Source organism: Lissotriton vulgaris, chromosome 7 (assembly GCF_964263255.1).
Source record: "Lissotriton vulgaris chromosome 7, aLisVul1.2, whole genome shotgun sequence".
In the NCBI taxonomy this organism is placed as follows: domain Eukaryota; kingdom Metazoa; phylum Chordata; class Amphibia; order Caudata; family Salamandridae; genus Lissotriton; species Lissotriton vulgaris.
Window position 1 is genome coordinate 1,151,211,650 of NC_141695.1, and position 25,559 is coordinate 1,151,237,208.

General features: G+C 43.6%; 1 protein-coding gene across 1 annotated transcript in view; it reads left to right on the plus strand.

Moving 5' to 3' along the window:
* PCYOX1L (prenylcysteine oxidase 1 like) overlaps positions 1 to 25,559 on the plus strand; it is a 102,490-nt gene that overhangs the window by 49,037 nt on the left and 27,894 nt on the right. Inside the window, exons 3-5 of the mRNA XM_086931591.1 lie at positions 5,272 to 5,446; positions 7,960 to 8,171; positions 23,957 to 24,097. Coding sequence (XP_086787717.1) covers positions 5,272 to 5,446; positions 7,960 to 8,171; positions 23,957 to 24,097 — 528 coding nt within the window. The remainder of the gene's footprint in view (positions 1 to 5,271; positions 5,447 to 7,959; positions 8,172 to 23,956; positions 24,098 to 25,559) is intronic.

Below are 25,559 nucleotides of genomic sequence, written 5' to 3' on the forward strand. Positions count from 1 at the left end.
TAGGAATCAAATTAAATTCAAAGCTCTCTGTATAGCATACAGAGCGGTTAACAATTCCGGACCCAAGTTCCTAAGAAGGTCACTAGGGCGTTACATTCCCAACAGACCACTGCGCTCCTCCACAGCTTGCCTTTTAACTGTCCCTTGAACATAGAAAACATCATGGGGAGATAGACGCTTCTCAGTTTCTACTGCGAAACTATGGATCACCTTATCCCTTCATATCAGGGCCAGCCCCTCTCTCCTTACCTTTAGGAAATCAGTAAAAACGTGGCTTTTCAACCAGTAATCATTATCTTTAACTGCTCTGTACTATTGTTTTTCAGCGCCGAGACACCTTCGGGTATTTGTGCGCTATTCAAATTGCATAAAAAAATAAATGCATATAAACCTCATGAATTGAATTTTAACAATTAATGTGATATCATTTTAACAGAACCTTCAGAATAAATGTGATCAACCAGACATTTTTTCACATCAAAAGAAGATTTTTCAGCATAATTCATCAATTTTCAAAACCAATAAATCAGGTGTATTCATGGAGGGAACTAATTCAAAGCGCCGATGCACGTTTCGGTGAATCCCCCTTTCATAAGTAGTTTTACGTCGAGTTACGGTGTGCGAGGGCTGGCCTTCAGCGGTATTAATACAAAAGCGTGTCTCGCCGAAGATCTGAAATAACAATGCAGCACCGTGACAAAGTATCCTAATCGGAAACAAAGTTTCAACCGGGCGCGTGTGTTAAAGCACTGCCTAAAATGAACAAGCAATCACTCACCTTCTTTCAATCGCGCGTTGGGTAAAACATTTTTGCAGTCACCGGGCAAACGGGGTTCTCAGAACTAATGCATGAAGAAAGGGAAAATGAAAAAAAGAAAGTTTAATATAGCCTGACAGCCCATTGACGGACGGTCACAAAGCCGTCCGATGGGCTGAATTAAAAATAGTACCTCTTGAGTGCAGCTACGTCGCAATGCATCCCGCTCCATGGTGTTAGTTCCTATAACATGGCCAAGCAAGATTCTCTGACCTGTATGGGCAATTTACTAAGAAAGAAATAAAATCAATTAAAGGTCTTTTCAAAACGGAGTTTGCTCATTGAGGTTCTGGGTGGGATGGTCATCATGGCGGCATGGATAGATTACCTGGATACGAAGAAATGTACTGCTAATGGCTAGAAAGTAATAGAGCGTCACGCGGGCGGAAAAGCGTCTCGGATAGAGAGCTAGTTAATTAGTGTTCTTAAATAGCACAATCAGCTTGCGCGTCTGTGTCTGAACAACAGCGCAGTACGTAGAACATGCCGATCGGCGCCTGGTGAGCTGTACCTTGAAAATCCTTAAAGGGATACGGCTCCCTGAAGAAAATTGGAAATACGAATACGGGGGTTAGTGCATGTGCCGCGTTCTCTTATGCTTATGGATTCTAGAGGGTAAATGTACACCAATGTAGAATCTATCAAAATCAAGAGATTAAAAGTGACGCAATCACTTAATGCTGTGAATAAAAAATACTCATGTAAGGAGTGTAGAATCATGAATAAGGAAAATACTGCTATCCTAATGTAGGTTTAAATGGAATTAAGAATTAGAAAATGTCACTGTCTAACGCCTATAGTTCCAGGGAGATGTATGATATTGAGACTATGCCTTAGCGGTAGCTTGTTTCCTTCCCAGTATAAGAATTGGCTTGGTAGTTTGGTCTGCCCTGTTCCCATGATGCACTTGGCCAGGGTCAGACTAATTTGCATATAGCCAAGTTCTGAGCTGGGATGGTGCAGTGAGCTAAAAAACGGTGATGGATTAAGCCCTGATCTTTGGACTGGGTAAGAGTGGTCTGCTTAATTCAGACACTCTGTTCATCACCACCCCCTTTTCTGAATCATTTTTGTCCACCATAAGCGTGGAAGGGTATACTCAGATGTGAGTCCCTAGCTCATTGCACCATCAGGATTCAAGCAAGCCGGGCCGAAGACGGCTGAAATGCCAGAAACCGGTCCCCGGTAGCTTGTTTCCTTCCCAGTATAAGAATTGGCTTGGTAGTTTGGTCTGCCCTGTTCCCATGATGCACTGGGCCAGGGTCAGACTAATTTGCATATAGCCAAGTTCTGAGCTGGGATGGTGCAGTGAGCTAAAAAACGGTGATGGATTAAGCCCTGATCTTTGGACTGGGTAAGAGTGGTCTCCTCGGCGTGCTTCAACATCCTACGCATGCTAAGGAAGATCTTCTGGTGGATCCCCACCGAGACCAGAAAGACCGTCACCCAGGCCCTCGTCACCAGCAGACTGGACTACGGCAACGCCCTCTACGCCGGTACCACCGCCAAGCTCCAGAAGAGACTCCAGCGGATCCAGAACGCCTCAGCCAGACTCATCCTCGATATCCCACGAACCAGTCACATCTCCGAACATCTGAGAGACCTTCACTGGCTCCCCGTCAACAAAAGAATCACCTTCCGCCTCCTCACCCACGCACACAAAGCCCTACACGACCAAGGCCCGAGCTACCTCAACAGCCGAGTCAACTTCTACGCTCCCAAACGCCACCTCCGATCAGCCAACCACGCCCTCGCCGCCGTCCCCCGCATCCGAAGAGCGACTACAGGAGGAAGGTCCTTCTCCTACCTGGCCGCCAAGACCTGGAACTCCCTCCCGACCGACCTGCGCCTGACCCAAGACCACCTCTCCTTCAGGAAGAAGCTGAAGACCTGGCTGTTCGAGCAGTAGCGGCACCCCCCCCCCCCAGCGCCTTGAGACCCTACGGGTATGTAGCGCGCTTTATAAGTGTCAATGATTGATTGATTGGTCTGCTTAATTCAGACACTCTGTTCATCACCACCCCCTTTCTGAATCATTTTTGTCCACCAAAAGCGTGGAAGGGTATACTCAGATGTGAGTCCCTAGCTCATTGCACCATCAGGATTCAAGCAAGCCGGGCCGAAGACGGCTGAAATGCCAGAAACCGGTCCCCGGTAGCTTGTTTCCTTCCCAGTATAAGAATTGGCTGGGTAGTTTGGTCTGCCCTGTTCCCATGATGCACTGGGCCAGGGTCAGACTAATTTGCATATAGCCAAGTTCTGAGCTGGGATGCTGCAATGAGCTAAAAAACGGTGATGGATTAAGCCCTGATCTTTGGACTGGGTAATAGTGGTCTGCTTAATTCAGACACTCTGTTCATCACCACCTCCTTTTCTGAATCATTTTTGGCCACCATAAGCGTGGAAGGGTATACTCAGATGTGAGTCCCTAGCTCATTGCACCATCAGGATTCAAGCAAGCCGGGCCGAAGACTGCTGAAATGCCAGAAACCGGTCCCCGGTAGCTTGTTTCCTTCCCAGTATAAGAATTGGCTTGGTAGTTTGGTCTGCCCTGTTCCCATGATGCACTGGGCCAGGGTTAGACTAATTTGCATATAGCCAAGTTCTGAGCTGGGATGGTGCAGTGAGCTAAAAAACGGTGATGGATTAAGCCCTGATCTTTGGACTGGGTAAGAGTGGTCTGCTTAATTCAGACACTCTGTTCATCACCACCCCCTTTTCTGAATCATTATGCCTTAGAGGTTGGCTCATATATCCATACCACGTGCTCAAAGGTATATAAGTAGAAGCGCTCCGAATGCACATCAAATCCTCATGGGTTTAGGAGTAAAAGCAGGCACATCAAACAAAGAATCAGAAGAGACAAACATATGTCCAAAGAGAATATAAAAGTGGCCAGCAGACACTGGTAGAAGAAAAGGAAACCTGACTTAAAAGAAACTAAAAGGGCAATTTCAACCACAGGTACAGCTTGGATCGAGGTATCCTAACTGACAAGAAACCTGAAGGGGCATATTTAGTAGTTAGCTAATGCGAAAGTTCTAAAAAAATGCATTTTCCCATGCTAGGGATTCATTCAGTCCCTTATCCTTTGAGTCAAGTAGATATATCCAAAATACTTTGTGCTTTCAGCATATATTAGAACAGTCCAAGCCTTTCTATGGACGTATTTTTTCCAGAATAGTCCAACGGAGATCCTCCTCCATATGGTTGGCTTCCACCCAATGACTAACCAGGGTTGCTGCAAGTTTAGATCTTCTAATGTTGAACTTATGTTCTCCCATCCTGACCCTGCACTCTCTGGCGGCTGTTTCCCCAACATATGTTAAATTGCAGGGGCACAGGATTGCATAGATGCAATTTGAAGTCCTGCAGTTTTTCATTTCTTTCAGTTGTATAGCGCGGTTGTTTATACAGATCTGGTCACTCACAAAGGCATTAGCGCATGCATGGCATGTACCGCACTTGTGGTTTCCATTTATAGGGCAGTCCCCGGTGATCGATTTTTGGACAAATCCTTTCTGCTCCAGGGATTTAGTTTTGACCAATATATTCCTCAAGTTTTTGTTTCTGCAGAATGCAAAAAGTGGTTTGGGCATCCGTGCTGCTAGACTATCCAAATTGAGTAGATGCCATTGTGAATTCATAGTTGGTTGAATTTTGTTATCAATTGAAGAGTGTTTCCTGACACAGACTAATTTGTCTGCTGGTTCTTGTTGTTTTGGTTGGAACATAGCGTCCCGGTTATAGAAGCGTGCTCTCTTCAGGGCATCGCTAATCAGCCTGCGTGGGTACCCTCTTTTCTATAAATTTCTCTTTAATCAGCTCGGCGTTATGTAGATAATCCTTGATGGAGGTGCAGTTTCTACGGAGACGTAGAAACTGGCTGAAAGGAATTCCATCCTTTTGGCTTCTCGGGTGGAAGCTACTGAAATGAAGGAAGTTTCTGTTAAAATGATATCACATTAATTGTTAAAATTCAATTCATGAGTTGTTGCACTGTTTAGTAGGAAAAATCTGTTTTTGAACATTTGTATACATGGTGAGGGGGCTTGGTGCATATTAAGCCTTTCTGTATATATTTGATGTATGTATTTGTGGTTTCGCATGAGTATGTTTTGAAGTGACTGTTTTTTGAGTGAAAGTTGTGCAATGGGATCTGATTTTTTCCAAAATTCTTTTTTGTAGTTAGGTTATTTATTTATGAATTCACTAATAATTTGGTATTGAAAAGATAAGAAATAATAAATTAAGTAATGAATACACTATCTTGAATGCCTTTTATATTTATGCTAATGGCCTAGCCAGAGTGGTCAATATTATATATGACGTACAGTATACTTTACATTGCAATAGGTAGAGTTCTTCCTTTGTGAATGTTGCTCTTTTCCCCTGCTTCTCTATCTACATCCTTTCTCAGGGTCCCCCTTTGTTACAGTGGTTTCCTTTTGCAGGGCTGAAGCACCGGCGAGAGATTACTGGGAAGAGCGCCATCTTTAACGGGGAGCAGCTGGTTCTGGAGGAGACAGACTGGTATCTGCTGAACCTCTTCCGCCTCTGGTGGCACTACGGCATCAGCCTTCTGCGGCTGCAGATGTGGGTGGAGGAGGTTATGGAGAAGTTTATGAGGTATGGAGACTGCACTAGCAGCAGTGGCTGAAGGACATGGCTTCCACTCTTCATCTACATCTGAGCTTCAGTCTTCTGTCTCATTCTCACAGTGAGCAGTATGCATAGTTCCCTCATGTGATATATGATGCTCATAATATTAACCCAATGGTGTTGAACTATGAAGGATACATGTATTCTATGACATGTTTTCTATTGGGATAACTTGGTGTATTTTGGAATATTTTGAAGAAATTGGAAGTGTTTTGTGAGTAGTAATTGAAAAGCAACACATTACCGTTTTAGCAAATGCAGGTTGATAATTTCCCCCGGACACTCTAGTTTATTGCAGATATTCACACATGAAACTAGCCATAGTAATAACAAACATTTAAAAAATATCACCAAAGTTACTATGGTTTCCAATGCAAGGAATGCCTCTGGATCTGAGATGATCAACAGCCAGATCAGTTAATAGGTCGATTCAGTGAGACGGAGAGGATTCAGTTTTGGATAATGTACAGAGTGTACAAAGCTGGGACACTCCAGCTGGAGGAGCTGTGGGCTCTATAAGTACTGGTCATTCATTCATTCAAAGTATTATCCTTTATTAAAACAACACATTGAATTATAGAGCAGATGTCATGTGTCACTGGCATGCACTGTAGCAAATAGGGTCAGGGGTTGCAATGCCCAAAAATCAAAGCCTTCTCCTATTAGGCTATTCCCTGAAGACCCCGCCCTATGGTCTACAGTGCAAAGCATATATAAACAGTGTTGCTTTACAATGCGAATATCGGCATTTTTATATTAGTTGTGTCCCCATCGCGGCACTCACTGATGTTTTCTCGTAGTCCACTAAACTGAAACACTGTCTGCTCAGAGTGTGGCACATGTCTTAACATGGTTTTGACTACTTTAGCAACTAAAAGTGGCTTTGGTGCCAAGCAGATCCTAGGGAACCGAATTAGATGGATGGCAAACTATTTTCTATTCATTTCAAGATTAATTTCAAATGACAAGCCACAAGAGCAGATGTGCCAGTTGTCTTCAGCATTGATTATATTTTAACCCCTTCCACGCTCATGACGAGCTGGGCTCGTCATGGCGTAGCCTCCTCGCACGCTGATGACGACGAGCCCAGCTCGTCACGTAAAGTGCGGTTTTAAAAAACTCAGCACAGGAGCGGAATTGCGCTAGCGCGCATGTGGTTAAAGAGGGAGGCCCCCTGCTAATTAGGTATAGTTCCTTAAGGCGGGGCTCAATAACTCAATGTAAATACTTAAGGCAACCGTGACCTGCATACACATTACGATTTAATTACTAAACCATGGAACATATTAGAAGAAAGAACCAAACAATACTATTTGTTTGAAAAAAAGTATAAAATATATTTTTTATTAACATTACGTGGGCAAATAATTATACTATACTTGTGTGCGGTGCAAGATTGTAGTTGCCTTAAGTGATTTCCTAAAATGTATATTTATTCCGCCAACAAAATCTTTGAATGGAATTTTGCAAGTATTTTGGACCTACGGAGAATAGAAGATATTTGTGAGTAAAACATGCTTGTAATGTTGATAAATATATATATTTAAAATGTTCTGGCTTGGCGACATAATACACATTTGTGACAACCTATGAATGGTACTCCTTTAAATACGCCGTAGAAAGTTCTCCTTTGAAGATTGGATATGGTCATTTCTTGTAAGCCAGACCATATGTATTTTATCCCGTGCAAATTAGCAAATTCAGTCATTCTGAGCCTTAAACAGTTTATAAACTACAATCTAAGTGATGTATATAAAAATCGAGCATTGAACAAAAAGCCATTTTTGCATACATAATCCTTGCAATGATGGGTGGTGCCTTAATGATATAAGGCTTCTGAAATTCTTTCCATGTGGGTAAACTGTTATGCTTGTATATGTTGTCCAGTTTGGTGATACCAATCTCTATACATATCTTATTCCAGGTCCTTCTTAGTCATACCTTCATACAGGGTGCGTCCAAGCTGTGGACTCTGTTTTATAAAAGTGTACAGCAAATTCAGAGAGCTTTCTATATGATGGCATGGTGTAATTGTGTTTGGAAGGGTGATATATGAATCTTTAAAACATCTAAATATCAACTTCATTTATTTTCATGAATGAAAGTCTTGCATTTCTAGAGGATATATCAGTCTGGATGGAAATAGTTCAATCTAAATTTCTAAAAAGTGACCTCTCTCCTCTTTGTGCCCCTCTCTAAAAGAAAATATGTTTTTCAATATTGCCCTAGGACATTTAGTAAGAGTTGGTTTTGATTAACTTTTGGGAGATGGACAATCAGTGTTACCTTTTGCTCGTAGAAATGTGATCAGGTTAGACAGTTTTTTTTAACCTTGCATGTTAACTAGTTGGTTCCTTGGAGTAAGCTCAATTCAGTAAATCTAGTCTTCTTACAGCTGTACCCACTATTTAAGAAGGATGCCTTAAGTTTTTGGGTCACATTTTCTCTCTTATTGCTCACACTGCTTTGTCTGTTTGTAGAATTTACAAGTACCAAGCCTACGGCTATGCCTTTTCCAGCGTTGATGAGCTCCTGCGGTCCCTGGGTGGAGAACACTTTGTCAATATGACGCAAAGATCAGTTTCTGAATCCCTGCTGGAACTCGGTGTCACTCAGCGCTTCATTGACGATGTCATTGCGGCGCTCTTGAGGACCAGCTATGGACAGCCGGTCTCCATCCCTGCATTTGCCGGTAAGTGCTGGGTGATTGAGTATAACTCACACAGCTTGATTTTTGAAGTCTAATTGGACTAAATGCACATCAATGCCTTGGGGCTATAGACATTAAAGAGGGAAGCACAGGACTTGGCAGCAACTTTTGTCAGCAAACAAATCTTCCCAATTTTCCTATGTAAAATACTGGTGATCTAGATGAATTTGTTTGTGCTGTATGCAGAGGTGGATAGCCTGCTCTTCAGAGACCCGTGCAGAGCTGACTTTACTGTTCATCATTCAAAAGTAAAGAAAATCATACCGTACCTTTTAATTTTATGTAGTAATAAGGATTGTAAAAGAGTAACATTCGGACTCCAGTTTTATAATACTGCATGGTGACTGCAAGATTGTGATAGCGGCCAGCCCCATGGGTTGTAGGCCAACAGCTGGGTAAACTTAAAAGTGCAATAAAGGTTTTAAAACAAAAAAAAAAGTAAAGAAAATCATAAGTGATAAGTAAGGTAACAATTTCATGTACAACTTAAGTGCCAAGATCATATTCGTTTGTAATCTGTGGTACATCATTTCTGAATAGCGTTGAGCGCCCCTGGGAAGGTGGCATCAAGACCAGCAACTGGGGACATTTTGAAAACATACTTGGAACAATATTCAAGAGAACTGGTAGACACTTGTGGCAAAATAAGGTTTTTAATGCCGTTTTTGTGTAGAGCAAATAATTTAGCTTTGGCCTACTGGTGCTCAAACTCCGAACTGATGAAGGGTTAATAGAGTTAAATATTTCCCAAGCGTGATCTCGGTCCGCTTTCCTGTTCCCCTCGGTGCTGTCCACTGTAGCTGACCCTTGTGTGCTAGAGGCTTGCTTTGCTGCAGAATTATGCCCCTGCAATGAACAAAAGCCACATGCTGTTGCTGCATGGGGCTGGACTTGGCCTGGCTTCATTTAAATACACCAAACCCTGGATCTCTTTGCTATGTGTCAGGCGTGGGTCAGAGCCAGCAAGTGATATCCTCCAGCTGTGGCCAGCCCCTCTCAGCACCCTTTGAACAGGATCTAGTATTACCACTTTTTGCACCTAGACCTGGCGCGCATGCCAATGCGTGTCTGACTTCCTTCATGTCACTTAGAAAGCAGAACCCACCATCTTAGATGTTGTCCTTTCAGTAGGACCTCATCCCTGATAGCCCTCCATTGCATATTGTCTTGCTTAAGACCCAATCTAGCACTGCATGCCTCCCCTTCTGAAATAGATGCAGCCCACGACCACATTTTGCTCTCCGCAGATGCCAAATATGGGGTTATACCACACCCAAAAAAATACAACTGGTAGAAAATAAATTTCTGAGGGGGCTCCTCTCAGTCCCTCAGTCTACTCCCACTTTTACAACACATACGGAGGTGGGGATCGGATATATCTCAGACCATATCCAAATAGCACCCCTTCTGTATTGGCTAAAAATCTGGCTTAACAAAGAAATTACTTTAAACCACTCCATTATTAAAGACTGCCTGAATTTAGAGAGGGCTGATAAAATTGTATGGCTGAATTATATTAAAAATGGTCTGCAAAAAATAGGTCGCTCAGACATGTTTTATTCTCCCGAATTATTAACTAAAAAAGATATTTTTCCAACAAAAAAGGCCCTAAGGGACCTTTTTACACTAGATCGGGAGGAGACGGAGCTGAGAAAGCCTCTTGTTAGACTAAACTATGGGCTGGTTAGTTGCCCAGGACCGGAACCATATTTAATAGTGGTGAATAATCGACACCACAGATTTCTTCTGACAAGATTCCGCCTAAACCTGATCCATTACTCTTTAGGAGTTTTCCGTACCTGGTGCACACCTGACAAGGCGGATCCCTGCACTTGTGATTGCTTTTCATTACAAGATACACTCCATTTTGTCATGTTTTGCACTCACTATGAACCATGTAGACGGAAATATTTGTTACCACTCCTGAAGAAGGCGGGCTTTATTCAGGTGAGACCCGCTCTAATGCAATTGGGTAACCCTTATACCATGTTCTGTGTGGCCAGTTTTCTGACGGCAGCCATTCGCATAAGGAAAAATACCATCAGCCTACCGCAGATCCAAAGCTGTTTTGAGTAATGTTTCTTTCGTGTAAATATGTATTCTACTTGTGTAGTAAGGCTGTAGTACTGATAGTTTTTAAATGGTATATATTTTTTAAAACTTTTAATATTAGAAATTTCTCTTTTTAATATGTATTGTATTTTTAACACTGATGAAAAAATGTATTACACTGTAATTTGTTAATCAGATTGTAACTTTTTGTATAATTGTACCATGTCTTTTATGATATTAATTTTATCGAATAAAGAATATTTGACTGACTGACTGTGTAGCCCGGCATGCCTAAGTGCAGTTAGTATGGTTCCCAGGTGTTGAAGATGTTCAGTCCAATCCTTACTGTAGATGACTATGTCATCTAAGTAGGCTGAGCTGAAAGCGGTATAGGACTGTAATACTGCATTCATGAGGCGCTGGAAAGTTGCCGGGCGCCATGAAGGCCAAAGGGGAGGACAGTAAATTCATATAGGCCATTGTCGGCAATAAAGGCTGTCCTCTTACGATCCTCCTCACGAAGAGGCACCTGCCAGTACCCCTTTGTGAGGTCTATGGTGGTTATGTACTGGGCATCCCCAATTTTTTCGATTAACTCGTCCGCTCTTGGAATCGGGTAGGTGTCGAAATTTGATATTGCGTTCAGAGCTCTGAAATCCATGCAAAAACGCTTGGACCCATCCGGTTTAGGAATCATGACTATGGGTGAGGACCAATGACTAGTGGACGGTCGTATCACCCCCAATTGGAGCATCTTGCGTACTTCTTTCTGTACAGCTGCTCGGCGAGCCGCGGGGATACGGTAAGGTTGTTGCTTTACTGATTTCTCTGGGGCGGTTTCGATGCAATGTTCAATCAGGTTGGTTCTCCCAGGAAGGTCTGAAAAGACGTCTGTAAAGGCTAGAAGAATCCCCTGCAGCTCGGCCCTCAAGGAGGCTGGTAGCTCCGGGTTCACCACTAGCTGATCCACAGCGGAGGTGGTCGCTTTGGACGCCTCAATCCAATGTGAGCCCTGAGGTAGGGGACCCAGCCATTCCTTCAAAAGATTAATGTGATACGTCTGGGTTTTGCTAGGCGACATCCGTAGTCTGTATGTGGTCTGTCCAATAGTTTCGATGACCTGATAGGGCCCCTGCCATTCGTTTTTAGCCTTGCTGCTTAAGGAGGAAAGCAACACTAGTGCCCATTTCCCTATGGCAATGCTTCGCAGCTTCTTGCCTTTATCGTAATTCCTTTTGTATAGGTGTTGGTGTTGTTCCAGGCAGGAGTGAGACAGATTCCGTAGTTTGCCTAGTCTGGACCTGAGTTGGGTGGTGTATTCTAGCATGGATTTCTGTTCCTGTAGCTCTTCCGTTTCCCACAAATCTTTGGTCATCTCAAAAAGGGACCTCGGGAGTCGGCCATATAATAACTCGAATGAGGAACACCCTAGGCTACTTTGTTTCTGTGCTTGTAACACATAGAGGGCCAGCGGTAGTAGGCGGTCCCAGTTTGTGCCTTCTGAGGATAACATCTTTTTCAGGGTCGACTTCAGGGACTGGTTATAACGCTCCACGAGGCCATCAGTTTAGGGATGATATACTGAGGTTTTCAGGTGTTTTATCCCTAGGGATTTACATACTTCCCGCATCAGTTTAGAGGTGAAGGGGGTGCCCTGGTCCCTCAGGACTTATTTAGGGAACCCTACCCGTGAAAACAATTCAACAAATTTCTCAGCAATTGCAGTAGTAGTACTGGTTCTCAAGGGGAACGCCACCACAAACCGGGTGGCGTAATCTACTATTACGAGTGCGTATATATTCCCCTTAGTAGATCGTGGTAAGGGTCCAATGAGATCCATGCCGACACGTTCGAAAGGAACTCCGATAATAGACATGGGTTGTAGAGGAGCTGCACTGGGTCGATGGGTGTTCTTCCTTTGACACACCTCACACTTGGCGCACTAATCCTGCACGTCCCTGTATATTCCTGGCCAAAAGAAGTGTCGTATGATACTCTCCGTTGTCTTTTCTTTTCTGGCATGACCTGCTGTGAGGTGGGTATGCGCGAAAAACAACACTTGCTCTCTGAATGAGGAGGGTACCAACATCTGACAAGCGCTGCTCTCCAGGGCCTGTCTATAGATCAGGTCATTCTTGATCAGGAACCGAGGGTATGTCGGGGAGGGGTTCCCTTGGTTTTGGTGAGCACTGTCCCAGGCATTATATAGGGTTCTGTCCTCTGTCTGCTCGAACCTGAAACTCCGATCGATCTCCCTGGTATCGGGGCTTAGAAAGGCTGGAGAGGAATGCCCTGTTTCTGAGGGACTCGGGGTAAGGTTCTCCCTAAAGAGTGACAGGAATTCTAGATTATCTCTGCCCAGAATCATGTCCTCTGGCAAGGAATCCACCACTCCTACCCTAACAGTCTGCTTGTCCCTATTCGGTATCTCTACCGAGATGGAAGCCACGGGGTATGGCTTCACATCACCGTGAACACATCTGATATACACCTGAGCCTCCCGTATATACTGTTCTGGTAAGACAAAGCGTACCTGCACTACAGATTGTTTATACGTCGAGGAGAGCCCTCACCCTAAAACCATTCATCCTCATACTCGCGTGAAAAGCAGTGCCCAGCTCGGCCGAATACATCAGTCTTTGGTAGATATCCGACCTCCATCGGCTCTTCCGAGGGCCGTTTCAGGGGGCACATCCTGGCAATATGACCCCACTCCCCACATTTATAGCTTTGGGGTCCTTTAAACATGGGGGACATCATCCCGGAGGCTTTCGATTTCGGAGTTTCGAATGACGGTCTTGGTTTCCTGTCTAGCTTCAGGGGAGGGATCGATTTACCAGGTTTTTCGGGTTCGGTAGTACTTAGTCGTGGTTGGGCCCTGGCGTACTGTGCAGCCATCTCGATGGCGTGTTCCACATCCAGTCCTACGTGTTGGCGAAGCCATCGTTGTGTGGCATACGGCAGGGCATCCATGAACTGTTCTAAGTATATCTTATTGAGGATTTCCTCCTTGGTACACGTCTCTGGTTTTAGCCATTTGTTGGCGGACATCCGCAAACGAAAGAAGAGAGTCTTTGGGTTATCGCCCGGCAGGCCCCTTTCCTTCCGAAACTTCACTCTATAGGCTTCCGGGTCTAAGCCTAGATGATCCAATATCACCTCCTTCACCACGGCATAGGGGGTGTTTCCCAGGGCGTTCGCGGCTTGATATGCCGATTGGGCTTCTCCGGTCAGGAGGGGGGCGAGAAAAAATGGTCACTTGTCCTCGGGCCATCCCAGTGCTCTGGCGGCCCTTTCAAAATTTAAGAGGAACGCATCCGGGTCTTCCCCCAGGATGTATTTTTGTAAGGCAATGCCGGAGGGGTGGGGAGAGTGTACTCGTGCTTCTCCCGTAGTCAGGGGGAGGGGAGGTGTCACATTCCTCAGTCCTTCTAGTTGGGCTGTCAGGGAAGACTTGAACAAGTCTCTATCAGCTTGGGCTGCGGCGAGCTGCCGCTCCACGGCCCACTCGAGTTTCTGTTGCCCTTTTTATTATATGCTCAATGAGGGTGTCCATCTTGTCACTACAAATGGGGGATGTTGCAGATCCCACTTCTGACACCACGTGTCCCAGGGGGGGGGGTCGGCTATGCTCTGTTCGGGGGACTCTACGGGCTCCCAGGGGGGAGAAGACAATGAAGATACAGAGTCTCTTATCAGGGACCTTAATGAGGGTTTTATTTTGATATAACTGCGTCTTTGCCGACTCGTTAGTCCTTCACGAGCAAACGCTGCCGAGTCAAAAGTGGGTTTCCTCGGGGTATCCAGTTTGCAGCACTGGATACACAAGGCTGTCTTCGGCTATCCTCGTCTCCGACTCTGGGATATGAAACAAAGGAAAGAGAGACCTCGTCAGACGCAATACTACATTATAAGACGGAGGGCCGGGAGTGAGGTAAACCAGTGCGGGTGCGAACTCCGTACTCTCAGTGGAAGGGAGTGCTCGTGTAGGAAGGGTATAAGGGGAGTTTACGGGGGATACACACTCAGTCTGGAGGTTGGACCCGTTGAGATACCCAACCCGCCACACGGCCCGTACCTGTTGTAGCCACGCCCCTCCCGTGGGTGCGTGGCGGGCGAGTCGTGATATCGTTGGCCTCCTGGCTTAGTCTCTGGTCCGGGACTTTCGTTGTCTCGTCTTCTTCCTCCCTCTTGCGATTCTCCAGCGTTCTCCTCTCTCGATTCTCCTCTCTCCTGGGGAACGTTGTCCGTCTTCCCCTCTGCTGAGCTCACCTTTGAGCTTCCTTCTGGGTGCCTGATGGGCGGGGCGCCGTCATTCCATGTTCCAGTGTTAAAGGGGCCGCCTTCCTCAGTCAGGCTGGTCCAATAAGATTCCTGCTCCTCTGACCATCCGGGGTCCGGCGGCTGTTGAGAGGTAAAGGTAGTAGGTAACAGGGGAGTATAGTTCCACCAAGCACATTGTTCACTGTCTGTACGGCATGCCCCGTCACACATTAGTTACCTCTTTCCTCATCAGTGAATCCCCTCCAAGGCATGTTCACCCCCACATCACATCACCAACCTGGCACATCTTCAACGGAAGCCCTTCCAGCCAGCTTCTTGCTGCATGCTCCCCCCCCCCCCCCCCCCCCCCTCAGCTCAGGCCCAGGAATGTCCCCCATATCTTTGTTTGATCCCTCTCCTCAGCCCTGCATGCCCAGTTTTCAAAGAATATATTATGGGTACAAAGCCAAATACCTGTCTGCCTCTGACCCTCACTTGGAGAATCTAGCGCCCATTTTATTGAGGGGATCTGTGAAATGGATCTGCTTTAAATTACCTGTTCTTATAAGGACCCTCACAAATATGTCTCTTATGCCCAGCACTACCCCCAAACCACTCTCATTTTACAATGGCAATTGACAGCTAGACACCTTATATTTGGGGTGATAAATTACTTACACATAGGGACAAGCTCCTATTAGACTACAAAATATATTCAATGTGTTTGTATATTTGAAAATGAGATCAAAATGAACATATTAAAAGTTACAAGAACGGTGAAGTCTGCTTACATAAAATGTTCTGTCAAAGAGGTCAACCTGGTAAGTGTTTTTAAACTAAATTATTTTTGTTTAATGCTTTTTTTATATATAGTATGCTTGGTTTGCAGTGTGTCTTTGTTCCCCTCCTCTTAGGGGTGACCCACTTTGCCCTGCCAACCTTTCCTGTGCAGGGTTCTGGACTCGCTCCCCCCCTCGTTAGTGTTTTCCTAGGGTTGTCCTGCTTGTGCCCATGATTGTCTTCGATAGCATCAGGTTTCCTCTTTGTCATCTTTCCTCTTTGTCCTCTTTCCTTACAAAGGCCGGCCCAAGGCATTCCCATCCCTTTTTTTTAGTTCTGAAATAGACATCTTTATCTGCCACATGTTTTCTATAAGAATCATAAAAAATGCATACATACCATTTGTCTTCCTTCTTCATTCATTGGTCTGTTCAAAGTGTAATTGTTTTATATAGCACTTACTACCCCTGACAAGCCGTTGAATCGCTTTTCGGCGATTAGCACTCTACTCCGGATCCCAAAGTGGATTAGTGTGGGATTAGTATAGGTAAATAAAAGTTGTTAATTCGAGCGGTGGACATCTTAGTCTGTTAGTTAGATTGATTAGGATAAAGGAGGGATAGAGGAGGAAAGAGTTTAGAAATCGTTTTTGGGAGTTTATAGTAGTGAAATGAGGTTTGAGATGAGCCGAAGGAGGAATAGTGGAGGGAAGAGTCTAGAAAGTGTTATTAGGGAGTACCATGAGGTTTGGGATTGAGTCAGAGATTGGAAGTAGATGATATATTGAAAGAGGTATGGGATGAGACAGAGTAGCAACATATATATGACACACACACACCTACATAGAATGATATTTGTGTGTATGGAATACAAATATAAAGATATATATAAAGTTGCATTATATAAAGTCCCTTTGTAAATGTAAGGGCAAATAGTTAGAAACATAAAGTCGATATATTGATGTGTTAATGATTATTTATTTTATATTTTCTCCAATATATTTCTATAATGAAGCACTTATAGTACTATTATATTTACACATTGTGATAGATAAAAAAAATAAAACAGACTCCTCATAAGCATATAATCAACTAACTTGTATGTAAACTATGAAGTTATTTATATAAATGTTAAGCAGAAACCCCAATTTTATATATGTTTTAACCATAAGTAATAAATACATTTGTTATGCAGACCTTTAAGATACCTATTTATTTTTTTAATCCTTAGTTGTAAATAAATTTATACGACGAACTGCAGATATCTAAATACATACATATAATCAAATTATACGAGTTCAAATGCAAAGGCATATGCTGTTCATTTGTGTTTTGAATATGGGGGTTAAGTAGGAAAGAACCAACTCATGAATAGTTTTCTAAAGCTAAGATATTTATCAGTGGATTATTTGTTTGGTGGTAATGAATTCCATAATGTGGCTACTTGAACAGAGAAAGATGTACCACCCATTTTTTTCTTGTATGCTGAGGTTTGCAGTCAAGGTGCCAATCTGGAGCAGAGGTTTCTTTGTTGTATGTATTTGGGTGATTTTATTCCTGATGAAAAGTGGTACTGTTCAATGTATTGGTTTGTGGTTGATGCAGCTTGAAGGTGGATCTTCTGGCATCAGGTAACTAAGGCAAGGGAGATGTGGGCTTGTAGCTTTATGCGTAGGAGTTAGTCTGGCAGCAGAGTTCTGAATCTGTTGTAGTCTTTTCATAGTTGATAAAGATGATTTGTGGTAGGGGCCATTGGTGTAATCAAGTTTAGGCAGTACAATACATATGGTGGCTTGGACCTTCTGTGGAAATCCTAGGTGGGGGAAGATGCATTACAGGGTTTTCATAGTAACAGCACTTCCTCTTGCTAACTTATTGACTTGGGAATTCATTGATAGCTTAAAGTCTATGATAATTCGAATGTTTCTTACTTCCTTGGATACTTTAAAAGGTGGTCCCAGATTCTAAGACCAGGTGCAGAGTGGGTCATAATTTTTCCAATGGCCACAGACGAGTATTTCAGTTTTGGACGCATTCAATTTGAGATGGCTCTATTTCATTCACTGATCAACCACTCTAAGGCAACTGAAGATTTTGAAGATTCCAATGTCTTTGGGGCTTTCCAGTTTAAGGAGTATTTGTGTCATCTGCGTAGGTATAGCATAAAAGCTGAAATTCATCGATCATTGCCAGTAATGACTTCATGTAGATGTTGAAATACATGGGTGAGATGATAGAGCCTCGAGGGACCCCTCCTTTTACGAGGTATGGGTTGGATGAGAAAGGGGGATTATGTGTGTAAATTGTTTTGGTTTGAAAGGATGTGATCCAGTCGAGAGCAGTCCCCTCTATGCCTTTTGCATAGAGTCTTTGGATTATAGTACCACAACGAACTGTGTTGAAGGCAGATGCAAGGTCGAAGAGAAATAGTGCAGCGACCCCGTTCCGGACTACTTTGTTTTCTAAGGTCAGCCCAGATGGTGATGAGAAGAGATTCTGGTCGTGTTCCTGGACGGTATGCTGTTTGGAAGTCGGAAAGTATGGAGTTATCTTCAATGAATTGTGGTGTTTGGTGTATGCTGTTCTTTCCAACAGTTTGCACAGGAAAGGTCCATTTGTAATCAGTCTGTAGTAGTTTGTCATGCAGGTCCAGGTTGGTTTTCTATAATAATGGGCATATATTGGGCCTTTTTTAAGTCTTCTGGAAAGACTCCTATAGTTAAAGAATTATAGATGATTGTTCTTACTGGTGTGGCAGTAGAGTTAAAAGAATGTTCTTGAAGATTTCTGGTGGACAAGGGTCAGAAGGGCTACTGGTTGGCCTGCTTGCTTTGAGACGATCCATTAATCCACTTTCTGATCGTTTTTTAAGGAAATGTAGAGGCTTGGTTTGCCTAACCCTGAAGGGGATTGTTGAAAATGGGTTGGTACTGATGGATTTCCTTTGTTTTAAATAAGAGTCCAACATGTCTGCTTTGGTTGTGTAATGATTTGCTAGTTTGTCAGTAAAATCTTGAGAATTAGGATGAGTTCCTTCTGTGCATTTAGGTTTACTAAATTCAGTGAGGATATTATAAAATTCTTTATTTGCACATTTAACATTTTGAATTCTGTTTTAATGATGCCTTTTTGGCTTTTTGATTGTTGTGCAGGTGAAGTTTTTCTTGATTGTTATTTGCTTTTAGTCAGATGTGTTGCAGCTTTGCAATCTGTTGTTTTATCTTTTTTACTTCTGCATTCATCCAAGGTGCCTGTTTCCTTTAATCTTTTTTGTTGTTATTAGTTGTTTTAGGATATTGAAAGCTTCCTGGAGCCACTGGTAGTTTTTTTAATGGAATGTATTGTGTGTAGATTGGTGTTGAAAGGTAGTTGTGTTTCTAAGTATTAAAAACAGTTTGTTCCACAATTGATATGTGGTTGCATATAAGGTGAGCTTAGGTATTGTTTTGTGCTGGAAAGCTACCAGATAATGGTCTGCCCATGTGACTGGAGTAATACCTTGAAAGGTAACTAGTTTTGGATTTGCAGAAATTACATCTAGGATGTAATCCAAAGATGTGTGTGGGTTTGTTGATGATCAGGTGTAGGTTTGGTTTGTGTAGGCCAGTGATGAGTTATTTCGGTTTATAAAACCATGGGCCAGATGTACAACGCTCAAAATAGTCCTTCGTAAATTGCGAGTCTTTTGCGACTTGCAATTTGCGAAGCGCTAGTATGCATGTACAACAGTGTTAATACACTGTTTTGTGATTCCCAATGGGGTCGCAAATAGAGAGGTTCATAAATATTAATGAGCCTCTCACAATTTGTGACCCCATTGGGAATGGCAGGCCCTCCCAGGTATGGTGGCCTGCTGGGCTCAGCAGACCACCATGTCTGGGACTGCTTTTAAATGAAGCTATTTTGTTTCAGTGCAGCCTGTTTTTTTTTTAAAGGAAAACGGATGCATTTAAAAAAGAAAAAATTTAAACATTTTCGTTTCATTTTTTAAGGTCAGGCAGTGGTCCCTGAGACAACTACCTGCCCTTAAAAAATAGTTTCCACTGCGTTTACAAAGGGGAAGGCGTCCCCTGGGGAACCCTTCCCTTTTGTGACCCCATTACCACCCTCTTGAAGAAGGTGGTAATTTGTGAATGTTTTGCGACCGCAATTGCGGTCACAAAACATTCGTACATTCACTTGCGGACGCAATTAGGAACGGAACGCCCCTTCCGAATTGCGACTCGCAATTCCTAAATAGCGAGTCGCAAATAAATTGTGAGTTGCTATTTAGGAATTGTACATTCCAGCAGTGATTTTGCATGTGCAAGCGGGTTCGCAAACCCGTTTGCGCATGCAAAATCACGTTTCACATCTGGCCCAAATGTTTAGGTCACCAAGAATGCGTACGTTGGAGTGTAGTGTAATTAGATATAAAACTGTCTTGAAATGTGTCTAGGAATGCTGCATTGCAAGGTGGTGGTCTGTAAAGGAGGAGGAAGTTACAGGAGGAAGTTGGTGTAGGGTTGCATCTACTGTTGAGGGCCTCACAACCTTGTTTGGAAATGTCCTCATCTTTGGTGAGGTTTATTGATTCACTTTTGTCTGTGATTTTGTGGGACAGCTTGATAGCCTGGAGAAACACCTTCATGCACCACTGGAGCTATGCATCTCCTAAACGTGATTCCGTTATGAAGAGTAAGTCAGGTTGTGTATCAGTGAATAGGTCGTAGATGTGGTGTTTGTTTTTAGCGAGTGATCAAGCATTTTATTAGTAGGCAGTCTAGCGATTGTGTTTTGGTGGTGACTTTGTTTTCATGAAGAGTGAGTAGTATTTGTTGAACTAGTAGCAGAAGTATTATTTGTGTTGGTATTAACTGTATCAGCATAGCAATGGTGTTGTTGGTTTATATCGTAATCCTCATCCAGTGGGCTTAGAAACCATTTTGTTGTGTGTGTGTGTGCAGGTAGTGGAGATGGTGGTTGAGAGTGAGATGGTAGGCTGTTTTGTTTTTCTAGAGTGGTTTTGTTGTATAATGGGCAAGGAGATGTGAAGTTGTATAGACTGGTATGTTGTTTATTTCGTTTTCTTCAGTTTAGGGTGGAAGCTGTATGGGTTAGAGGTGATGGTGGAACATGTGGGTTATGTTTTAAGGCTTTAAATTTGTACAATGGATGAGAGGCAGGTGAATGAGTATTGCTGCGTTGAGGTGTTTGGGGTAGGTGTTGGCGAAGATAGAACATTTTGGATTAAAGTTGATTAAGGATTTGTATTTGGGTACTCATGATGGTGTGAGTGGGTGTTTGTTTCTATTTTATGATGGAATGTAGAATGAAATTGTGTGGTTGTGTTGTGCTGGTGTGTTTTATAGTTTGACTTTGTGGAGTAGTGAGATGAGATATTGATTTAGTGAGTTTATGTGAAGGATTTTGATGTAACGTACTGTTGGTGAGTGGAAGTTAAAAGGTAAAGGGGGTGTTGATGTGCATTGAAGGAGAGTGTATGGTGTGTGAGAGAAGAGGGACAGGGGTTATGAGTGTTTGTATTCGATTTGGTAACAGGAAGAGGTAATACATGTGGTGGGGTGGAGTGTAAGGATTGTTGGTTGTGTGGTTTTGGTAAAAAGAGGAGGAAAGTGTTGGTGGATTTTATGAGAGGGTGTTGACTATATGGAAAGAGATCTATTAGGAGTAAGTAGAGGGTAGAGCTGGTGCTTTGTATGAACAAGGAGTGTATTTTTGAACGGATTAAGGTTATGTATAATTTGAGTTTGAGTAGTGTTGGTGATGTGTGGATTTGATAGTGGTAAAGGATAGAGTGGTGGTCTGTCAGACAGTGAAACTGCCTTTTGTGTAGCATTAGGGTTATAAGGGGTATAAGGGCGTCTAGATGTTGGTTGTGTGGTTTTGTATTGGTGTTTGGGACACTTAAATGTAGTTAGACTTTTGTTTGTTGAAATTTAGCGGTGTGTGTTTGTTAGATTGTGTTTATATGTTTGAGGCTGTAGATGGCTGGAAAATTGAAAAAAAGACAGCATCTCTATCCGAACAGGCAGCTACCCTTGTCCTCGCCACCCTTAGCCTCGACACCAGGATGAGACGCCCTGAGCCCTAAGGTTAAATATCTCCAGTGATCAGGTGACTTAGGGTCAATCAGAGCCCTAGCCCTACACCCTAGAGCCAATGGGAGCCCTGTCCCTGTTAACCAATCATAACCCAAACCCTAAGCCCTAGGTCCAATTGAAAGCATAGTTTTAAAAAACCAATCAGAACACAGGTGCAACAGCTATAGCTCAAAAACCTATTTAAAGAGCATGTGACTTTAAACTTAAGAGGCTGACCAGATGCTAGTGGAGGTCTGAGGCCCGGCCAGATTCCCTGCGGGCCAACCAGCAAAGCAGACACTGGTGTGCAGGGGGGGCCGGGAGCCGCTCCAGAGCAAATAATCTCCTGGTTCACAGACCGGTCCAATACACGCTACACAACTCCTGCTCAAACCTGCAGGCAAGGACCAAATACAAAACCACCAAACGCTGCCCCTCGTGCACTCAAAAACCATGCTTCTCCAGTCAAAAACGAGTGCCACATACACGCCACAAAAACAATTTGCAACCACAACACATGCCAAGCAGTCTCTCAAATAGTCAGCCTAGGGCGCCCAGTCCCTCTAGATTCCAGGGAAGGTGGGGGCAATGGGACCAGCCCTTAAGTAGTTGCAGAACAGTCCAGTTAAAACAAGGAAGGAAACCCCAAAAAACCTGATGTGAAAAACAGCAGCTTCAACGCAAAACTCTTCTGCACAGAGTGTGTGCTTCCACCATGTGTGCCCCAAGCTGGCTCTCCAGGCCGTCCAGGCCCCACAGAAGCCAGGGCCACAAAATGGAGGTGTCCGCCTGGAACATCCCTCCACAAACCCAGTGGGCCTAGCAGGTGTTAGGGGAGGGCAGAGACTTGGTCAGGTGCCCGGTGGTCCAATCAGTAAAACAAAGAACTGGTTTGCAGGGGGCGGGGAGCTGCTTCTAAGCACACAATCTCATTGGATACCGACAGGCCTCATATGCACTTTGCAGCTCCTGTTCAAACGTGCAGGTAAAGTCAAAATGTAAAACTACCAAATACTGCTTTTAACCACAAAACAAGATAAGCAGACTCTTAAACACTGAGCTTAGGAGTGTTTTTGCCTTTTTAGATACTGTTGGGGGGTGCAGGGAGTGGGATTCGGGAATTTGTTCTCTAGTAGTCTTAGCACAGTTTAAGAAAGCAATGAAAAACATTTAGTCAAACCAGCAGTGAAAATAGCGGTTTTAAAGTAACATTGCACTGCTCAGAGTGTGTGCGCTTACCACTTTAAGCTAACTCTCTTGGCTTTTTAGGCTCCACAGAAGCTGGGGTAACAAAATGGAGGCGTCTGCCTTGAAACTCCCCCCACAAACTTATGGGGCTGAACAGGTGTTAGGGGAGGGTAGAAGCCTTATTTCAAACAAGCTCTCCTTAATTCAAAAAAACCCGCAGTGAAAAACAGCAGCTTCAAAGCAAAACTGCATTGCACAGAGTGTACACCGCTACCCCAAACCGCCTCCCTGGGCTGTCCAGGCCCCACAGAAGCCGGGGCCACAAAACGTAGGCGTTCAAAATATTTCGTCCACCAAAGCACACAGCACCAGGCAATACGGCAAGAGAAGTTCCTGATCACGTGTACAGGCAACAGAAAAGGAGTGCACCCCAGTGCCATTGTTGGCATGTCTGTTCTGCTATCCCACTCCTTTATTGTCATACTTTCATTTTTTTGCCAATTTTTGTGGATTGCACATGTCTCCAAATAAATTGGCTTTGTCACTGACTGCTTCATGAAGGCAGCCATCTTGCTCTGCTCACCTCCTTACTGTGCCTTTTTTTTCATTGGTTCCTCTTATCCATTTTTTTCGTTTGATTATGTGCCCTTCTATAGATCTGTCTTCTGTCCTACCTATTCTCTACTGCCTATTTTCTCCATACCTTGTTGTTGATGCCCGCTCTAGGCTTTGGGGTGCCCCAGATTCCATCTCTCTCCTAGCCATTTCTCCTTCTCTTTCTTGCTTTCAGTAGTCAGAAGCCAGGGCTTCAAATGAGGGGTTCTTATAATAATTACAGTACTCAAAAATTAAAAAAAGATGGCAGAAAAATCTACAAATCTGCTCGCCTCTTCCTTCCTCTTTCCTCCGCCAATATGTTAGTGTGTCACCTGTACTCCTAGAGCCACATATGGAAATTATTAGGTACAAGTGTGGAATACGACTAAGGAAGAAAGCATGAATTACATCTAAGGGTGTGCAGAATTCAAATTCCACCCTCAGAGTTGACAAACGTTGCTCTTCTTTGCATTGCAAAGTTTGTTAACCTGGCAGACCTGTGTGAGAAGATTCCTGAAAAAAGTTTCGAAGAATTAGATTTGTGCTGATTCTGAAGGTGGAACTGATATGGGCATGAAGTTAAATTGATCAGACAGCATGAAGGGCCTGAGAAAAAGGGATTTTGGTCAGGAGTAAAGAAGCTTAGGGCAAGGGGCAAGAAGAGAAATGAGATGGGGGGGATCAGTGAGTTGAAATGCAATGTTGGTGTGTTAGCTTCAGCACAGATATTACGTCAGCGTGACCGATAGGTCTGGGTGGTGTCATTACAGAGATCTCCTGACTTTGCACATTTTGTTTTCTCTAGGCGCTATATCACTTGCTGGAGCCCAGGGCAACAGGTGGGCCGTGGAAGGAGGGAATAAATTGATCTGTTCAGGACTTCTGAAGCAGACGAAAGCCAACGTGATCCAAGCCGAGGTGATGGAGATTGCGCTGCAAGGCACAGGTATTTAAACAAAACAACAAGCGCAACCCTTATGTCCGCGCGAACAGGGGTATCATGTAATCCTGAAAAATGCATTCCCATGGAACTCATTCAAACAGCACATTTATGAATAACAGAAATTTCTGTGCGGACTGAATCCAAAACACATCAATGCAAAGTGTAAAACATTTAGAATGAGCCAGTATGTTACACGGTTCAGCCAGAACTAGCTTTATTAAAAAACAGATACAAATGTTGACAACAAATTAGATAGTGTTTAGTGAAAGAATAGTAGCAGCAGACCACAGGTGTGTAATCGAACCAAAGCCAAGAAAATAATGAGAAAAGTGAAAATGGAAATCAACAAAGGAAGGCGATTGGTTGACACAAATACGAGGTAGCAGTTTCAGGTACAAGCAGTTCTGGATACAAAAATTCAATAAATGTATCTTCAAAAGGCGAGAAACTTTGTCTCTATGATCGTGTCGACGGCGTTTCGACCTTTTCAAGAATAATAGGGTCTCATCAGGACTAATGATGACAGGAGTTGGCTTGACTGGGAACCAATAGAATTACGTCTAGTCTCTGGGAATCTCGTGGATGGGGGAAATCCAATGAAGGCAGCACTCTCTGAAGTCCACTGGCATGTATACTTGGTGGACGGAGCACAGATGGTACGGCATCCATGGGAGACATCGGAGTTTAGTCTAGTCTCTGTGGCATTCATGGATTGACGCATTCCAATGGGGCAGCAAGCCCTACAGTCCACTGGCAGAGGTACTCGGTGGACTAAGGAGGGAGGGTTCACTCACTGCAGAATCCCTTATGGAGCCAAAATGGTCCTTCTTACATGCCCGGTACTGCAGGATAAGGATGCAGGACCAGACGCAGGACCCTCCCTCCTCCTGAGAGGAGGGAGCAGTGAACCAAGAATGGGATGATACAGAAGATTATGGAACTATTCCAGGTCTTAATTTACTGGTGAGCATGGTCTCTTTAGTATGAGATAGTTGACGCAGAGACCTAGAGTAATTGATATGAAAGACAAGAAAAGGGGGTATGAGAAATGATTCAGAGTACTGGAGCTGGAGTATTGGTTCTGTATTTCTGATTTATTTCTGTAGACGTTTTTGTTTTTGGCGTACTTATTTCATGAGTTTCTGAAATAGAAATTCTATATAGGTTACATCAAAGTGATGAATATATTCTGATTTCTGAGAAGTCATAAACATTGTATCCTGTTCGTCACTCTCTCTTGAAACCTCATAAAAAAGACCAGAGCATGTAAAGAGAATATGAATTGGTACGGCCTGTAATTTACCATTGAGCATTTTCTACGTCTGACACCAGCGTTTGGGAGGTTGGATGAAGAAGCGTCTTTGTAATGCGCGTAGTATTAGCACAGCCTTGTGTTTCTGTCAGCTTTTGAAAGCTATCTGCGAAAATTCATCCTTGCCAGATTCTCCTAACCATGACTGACAGC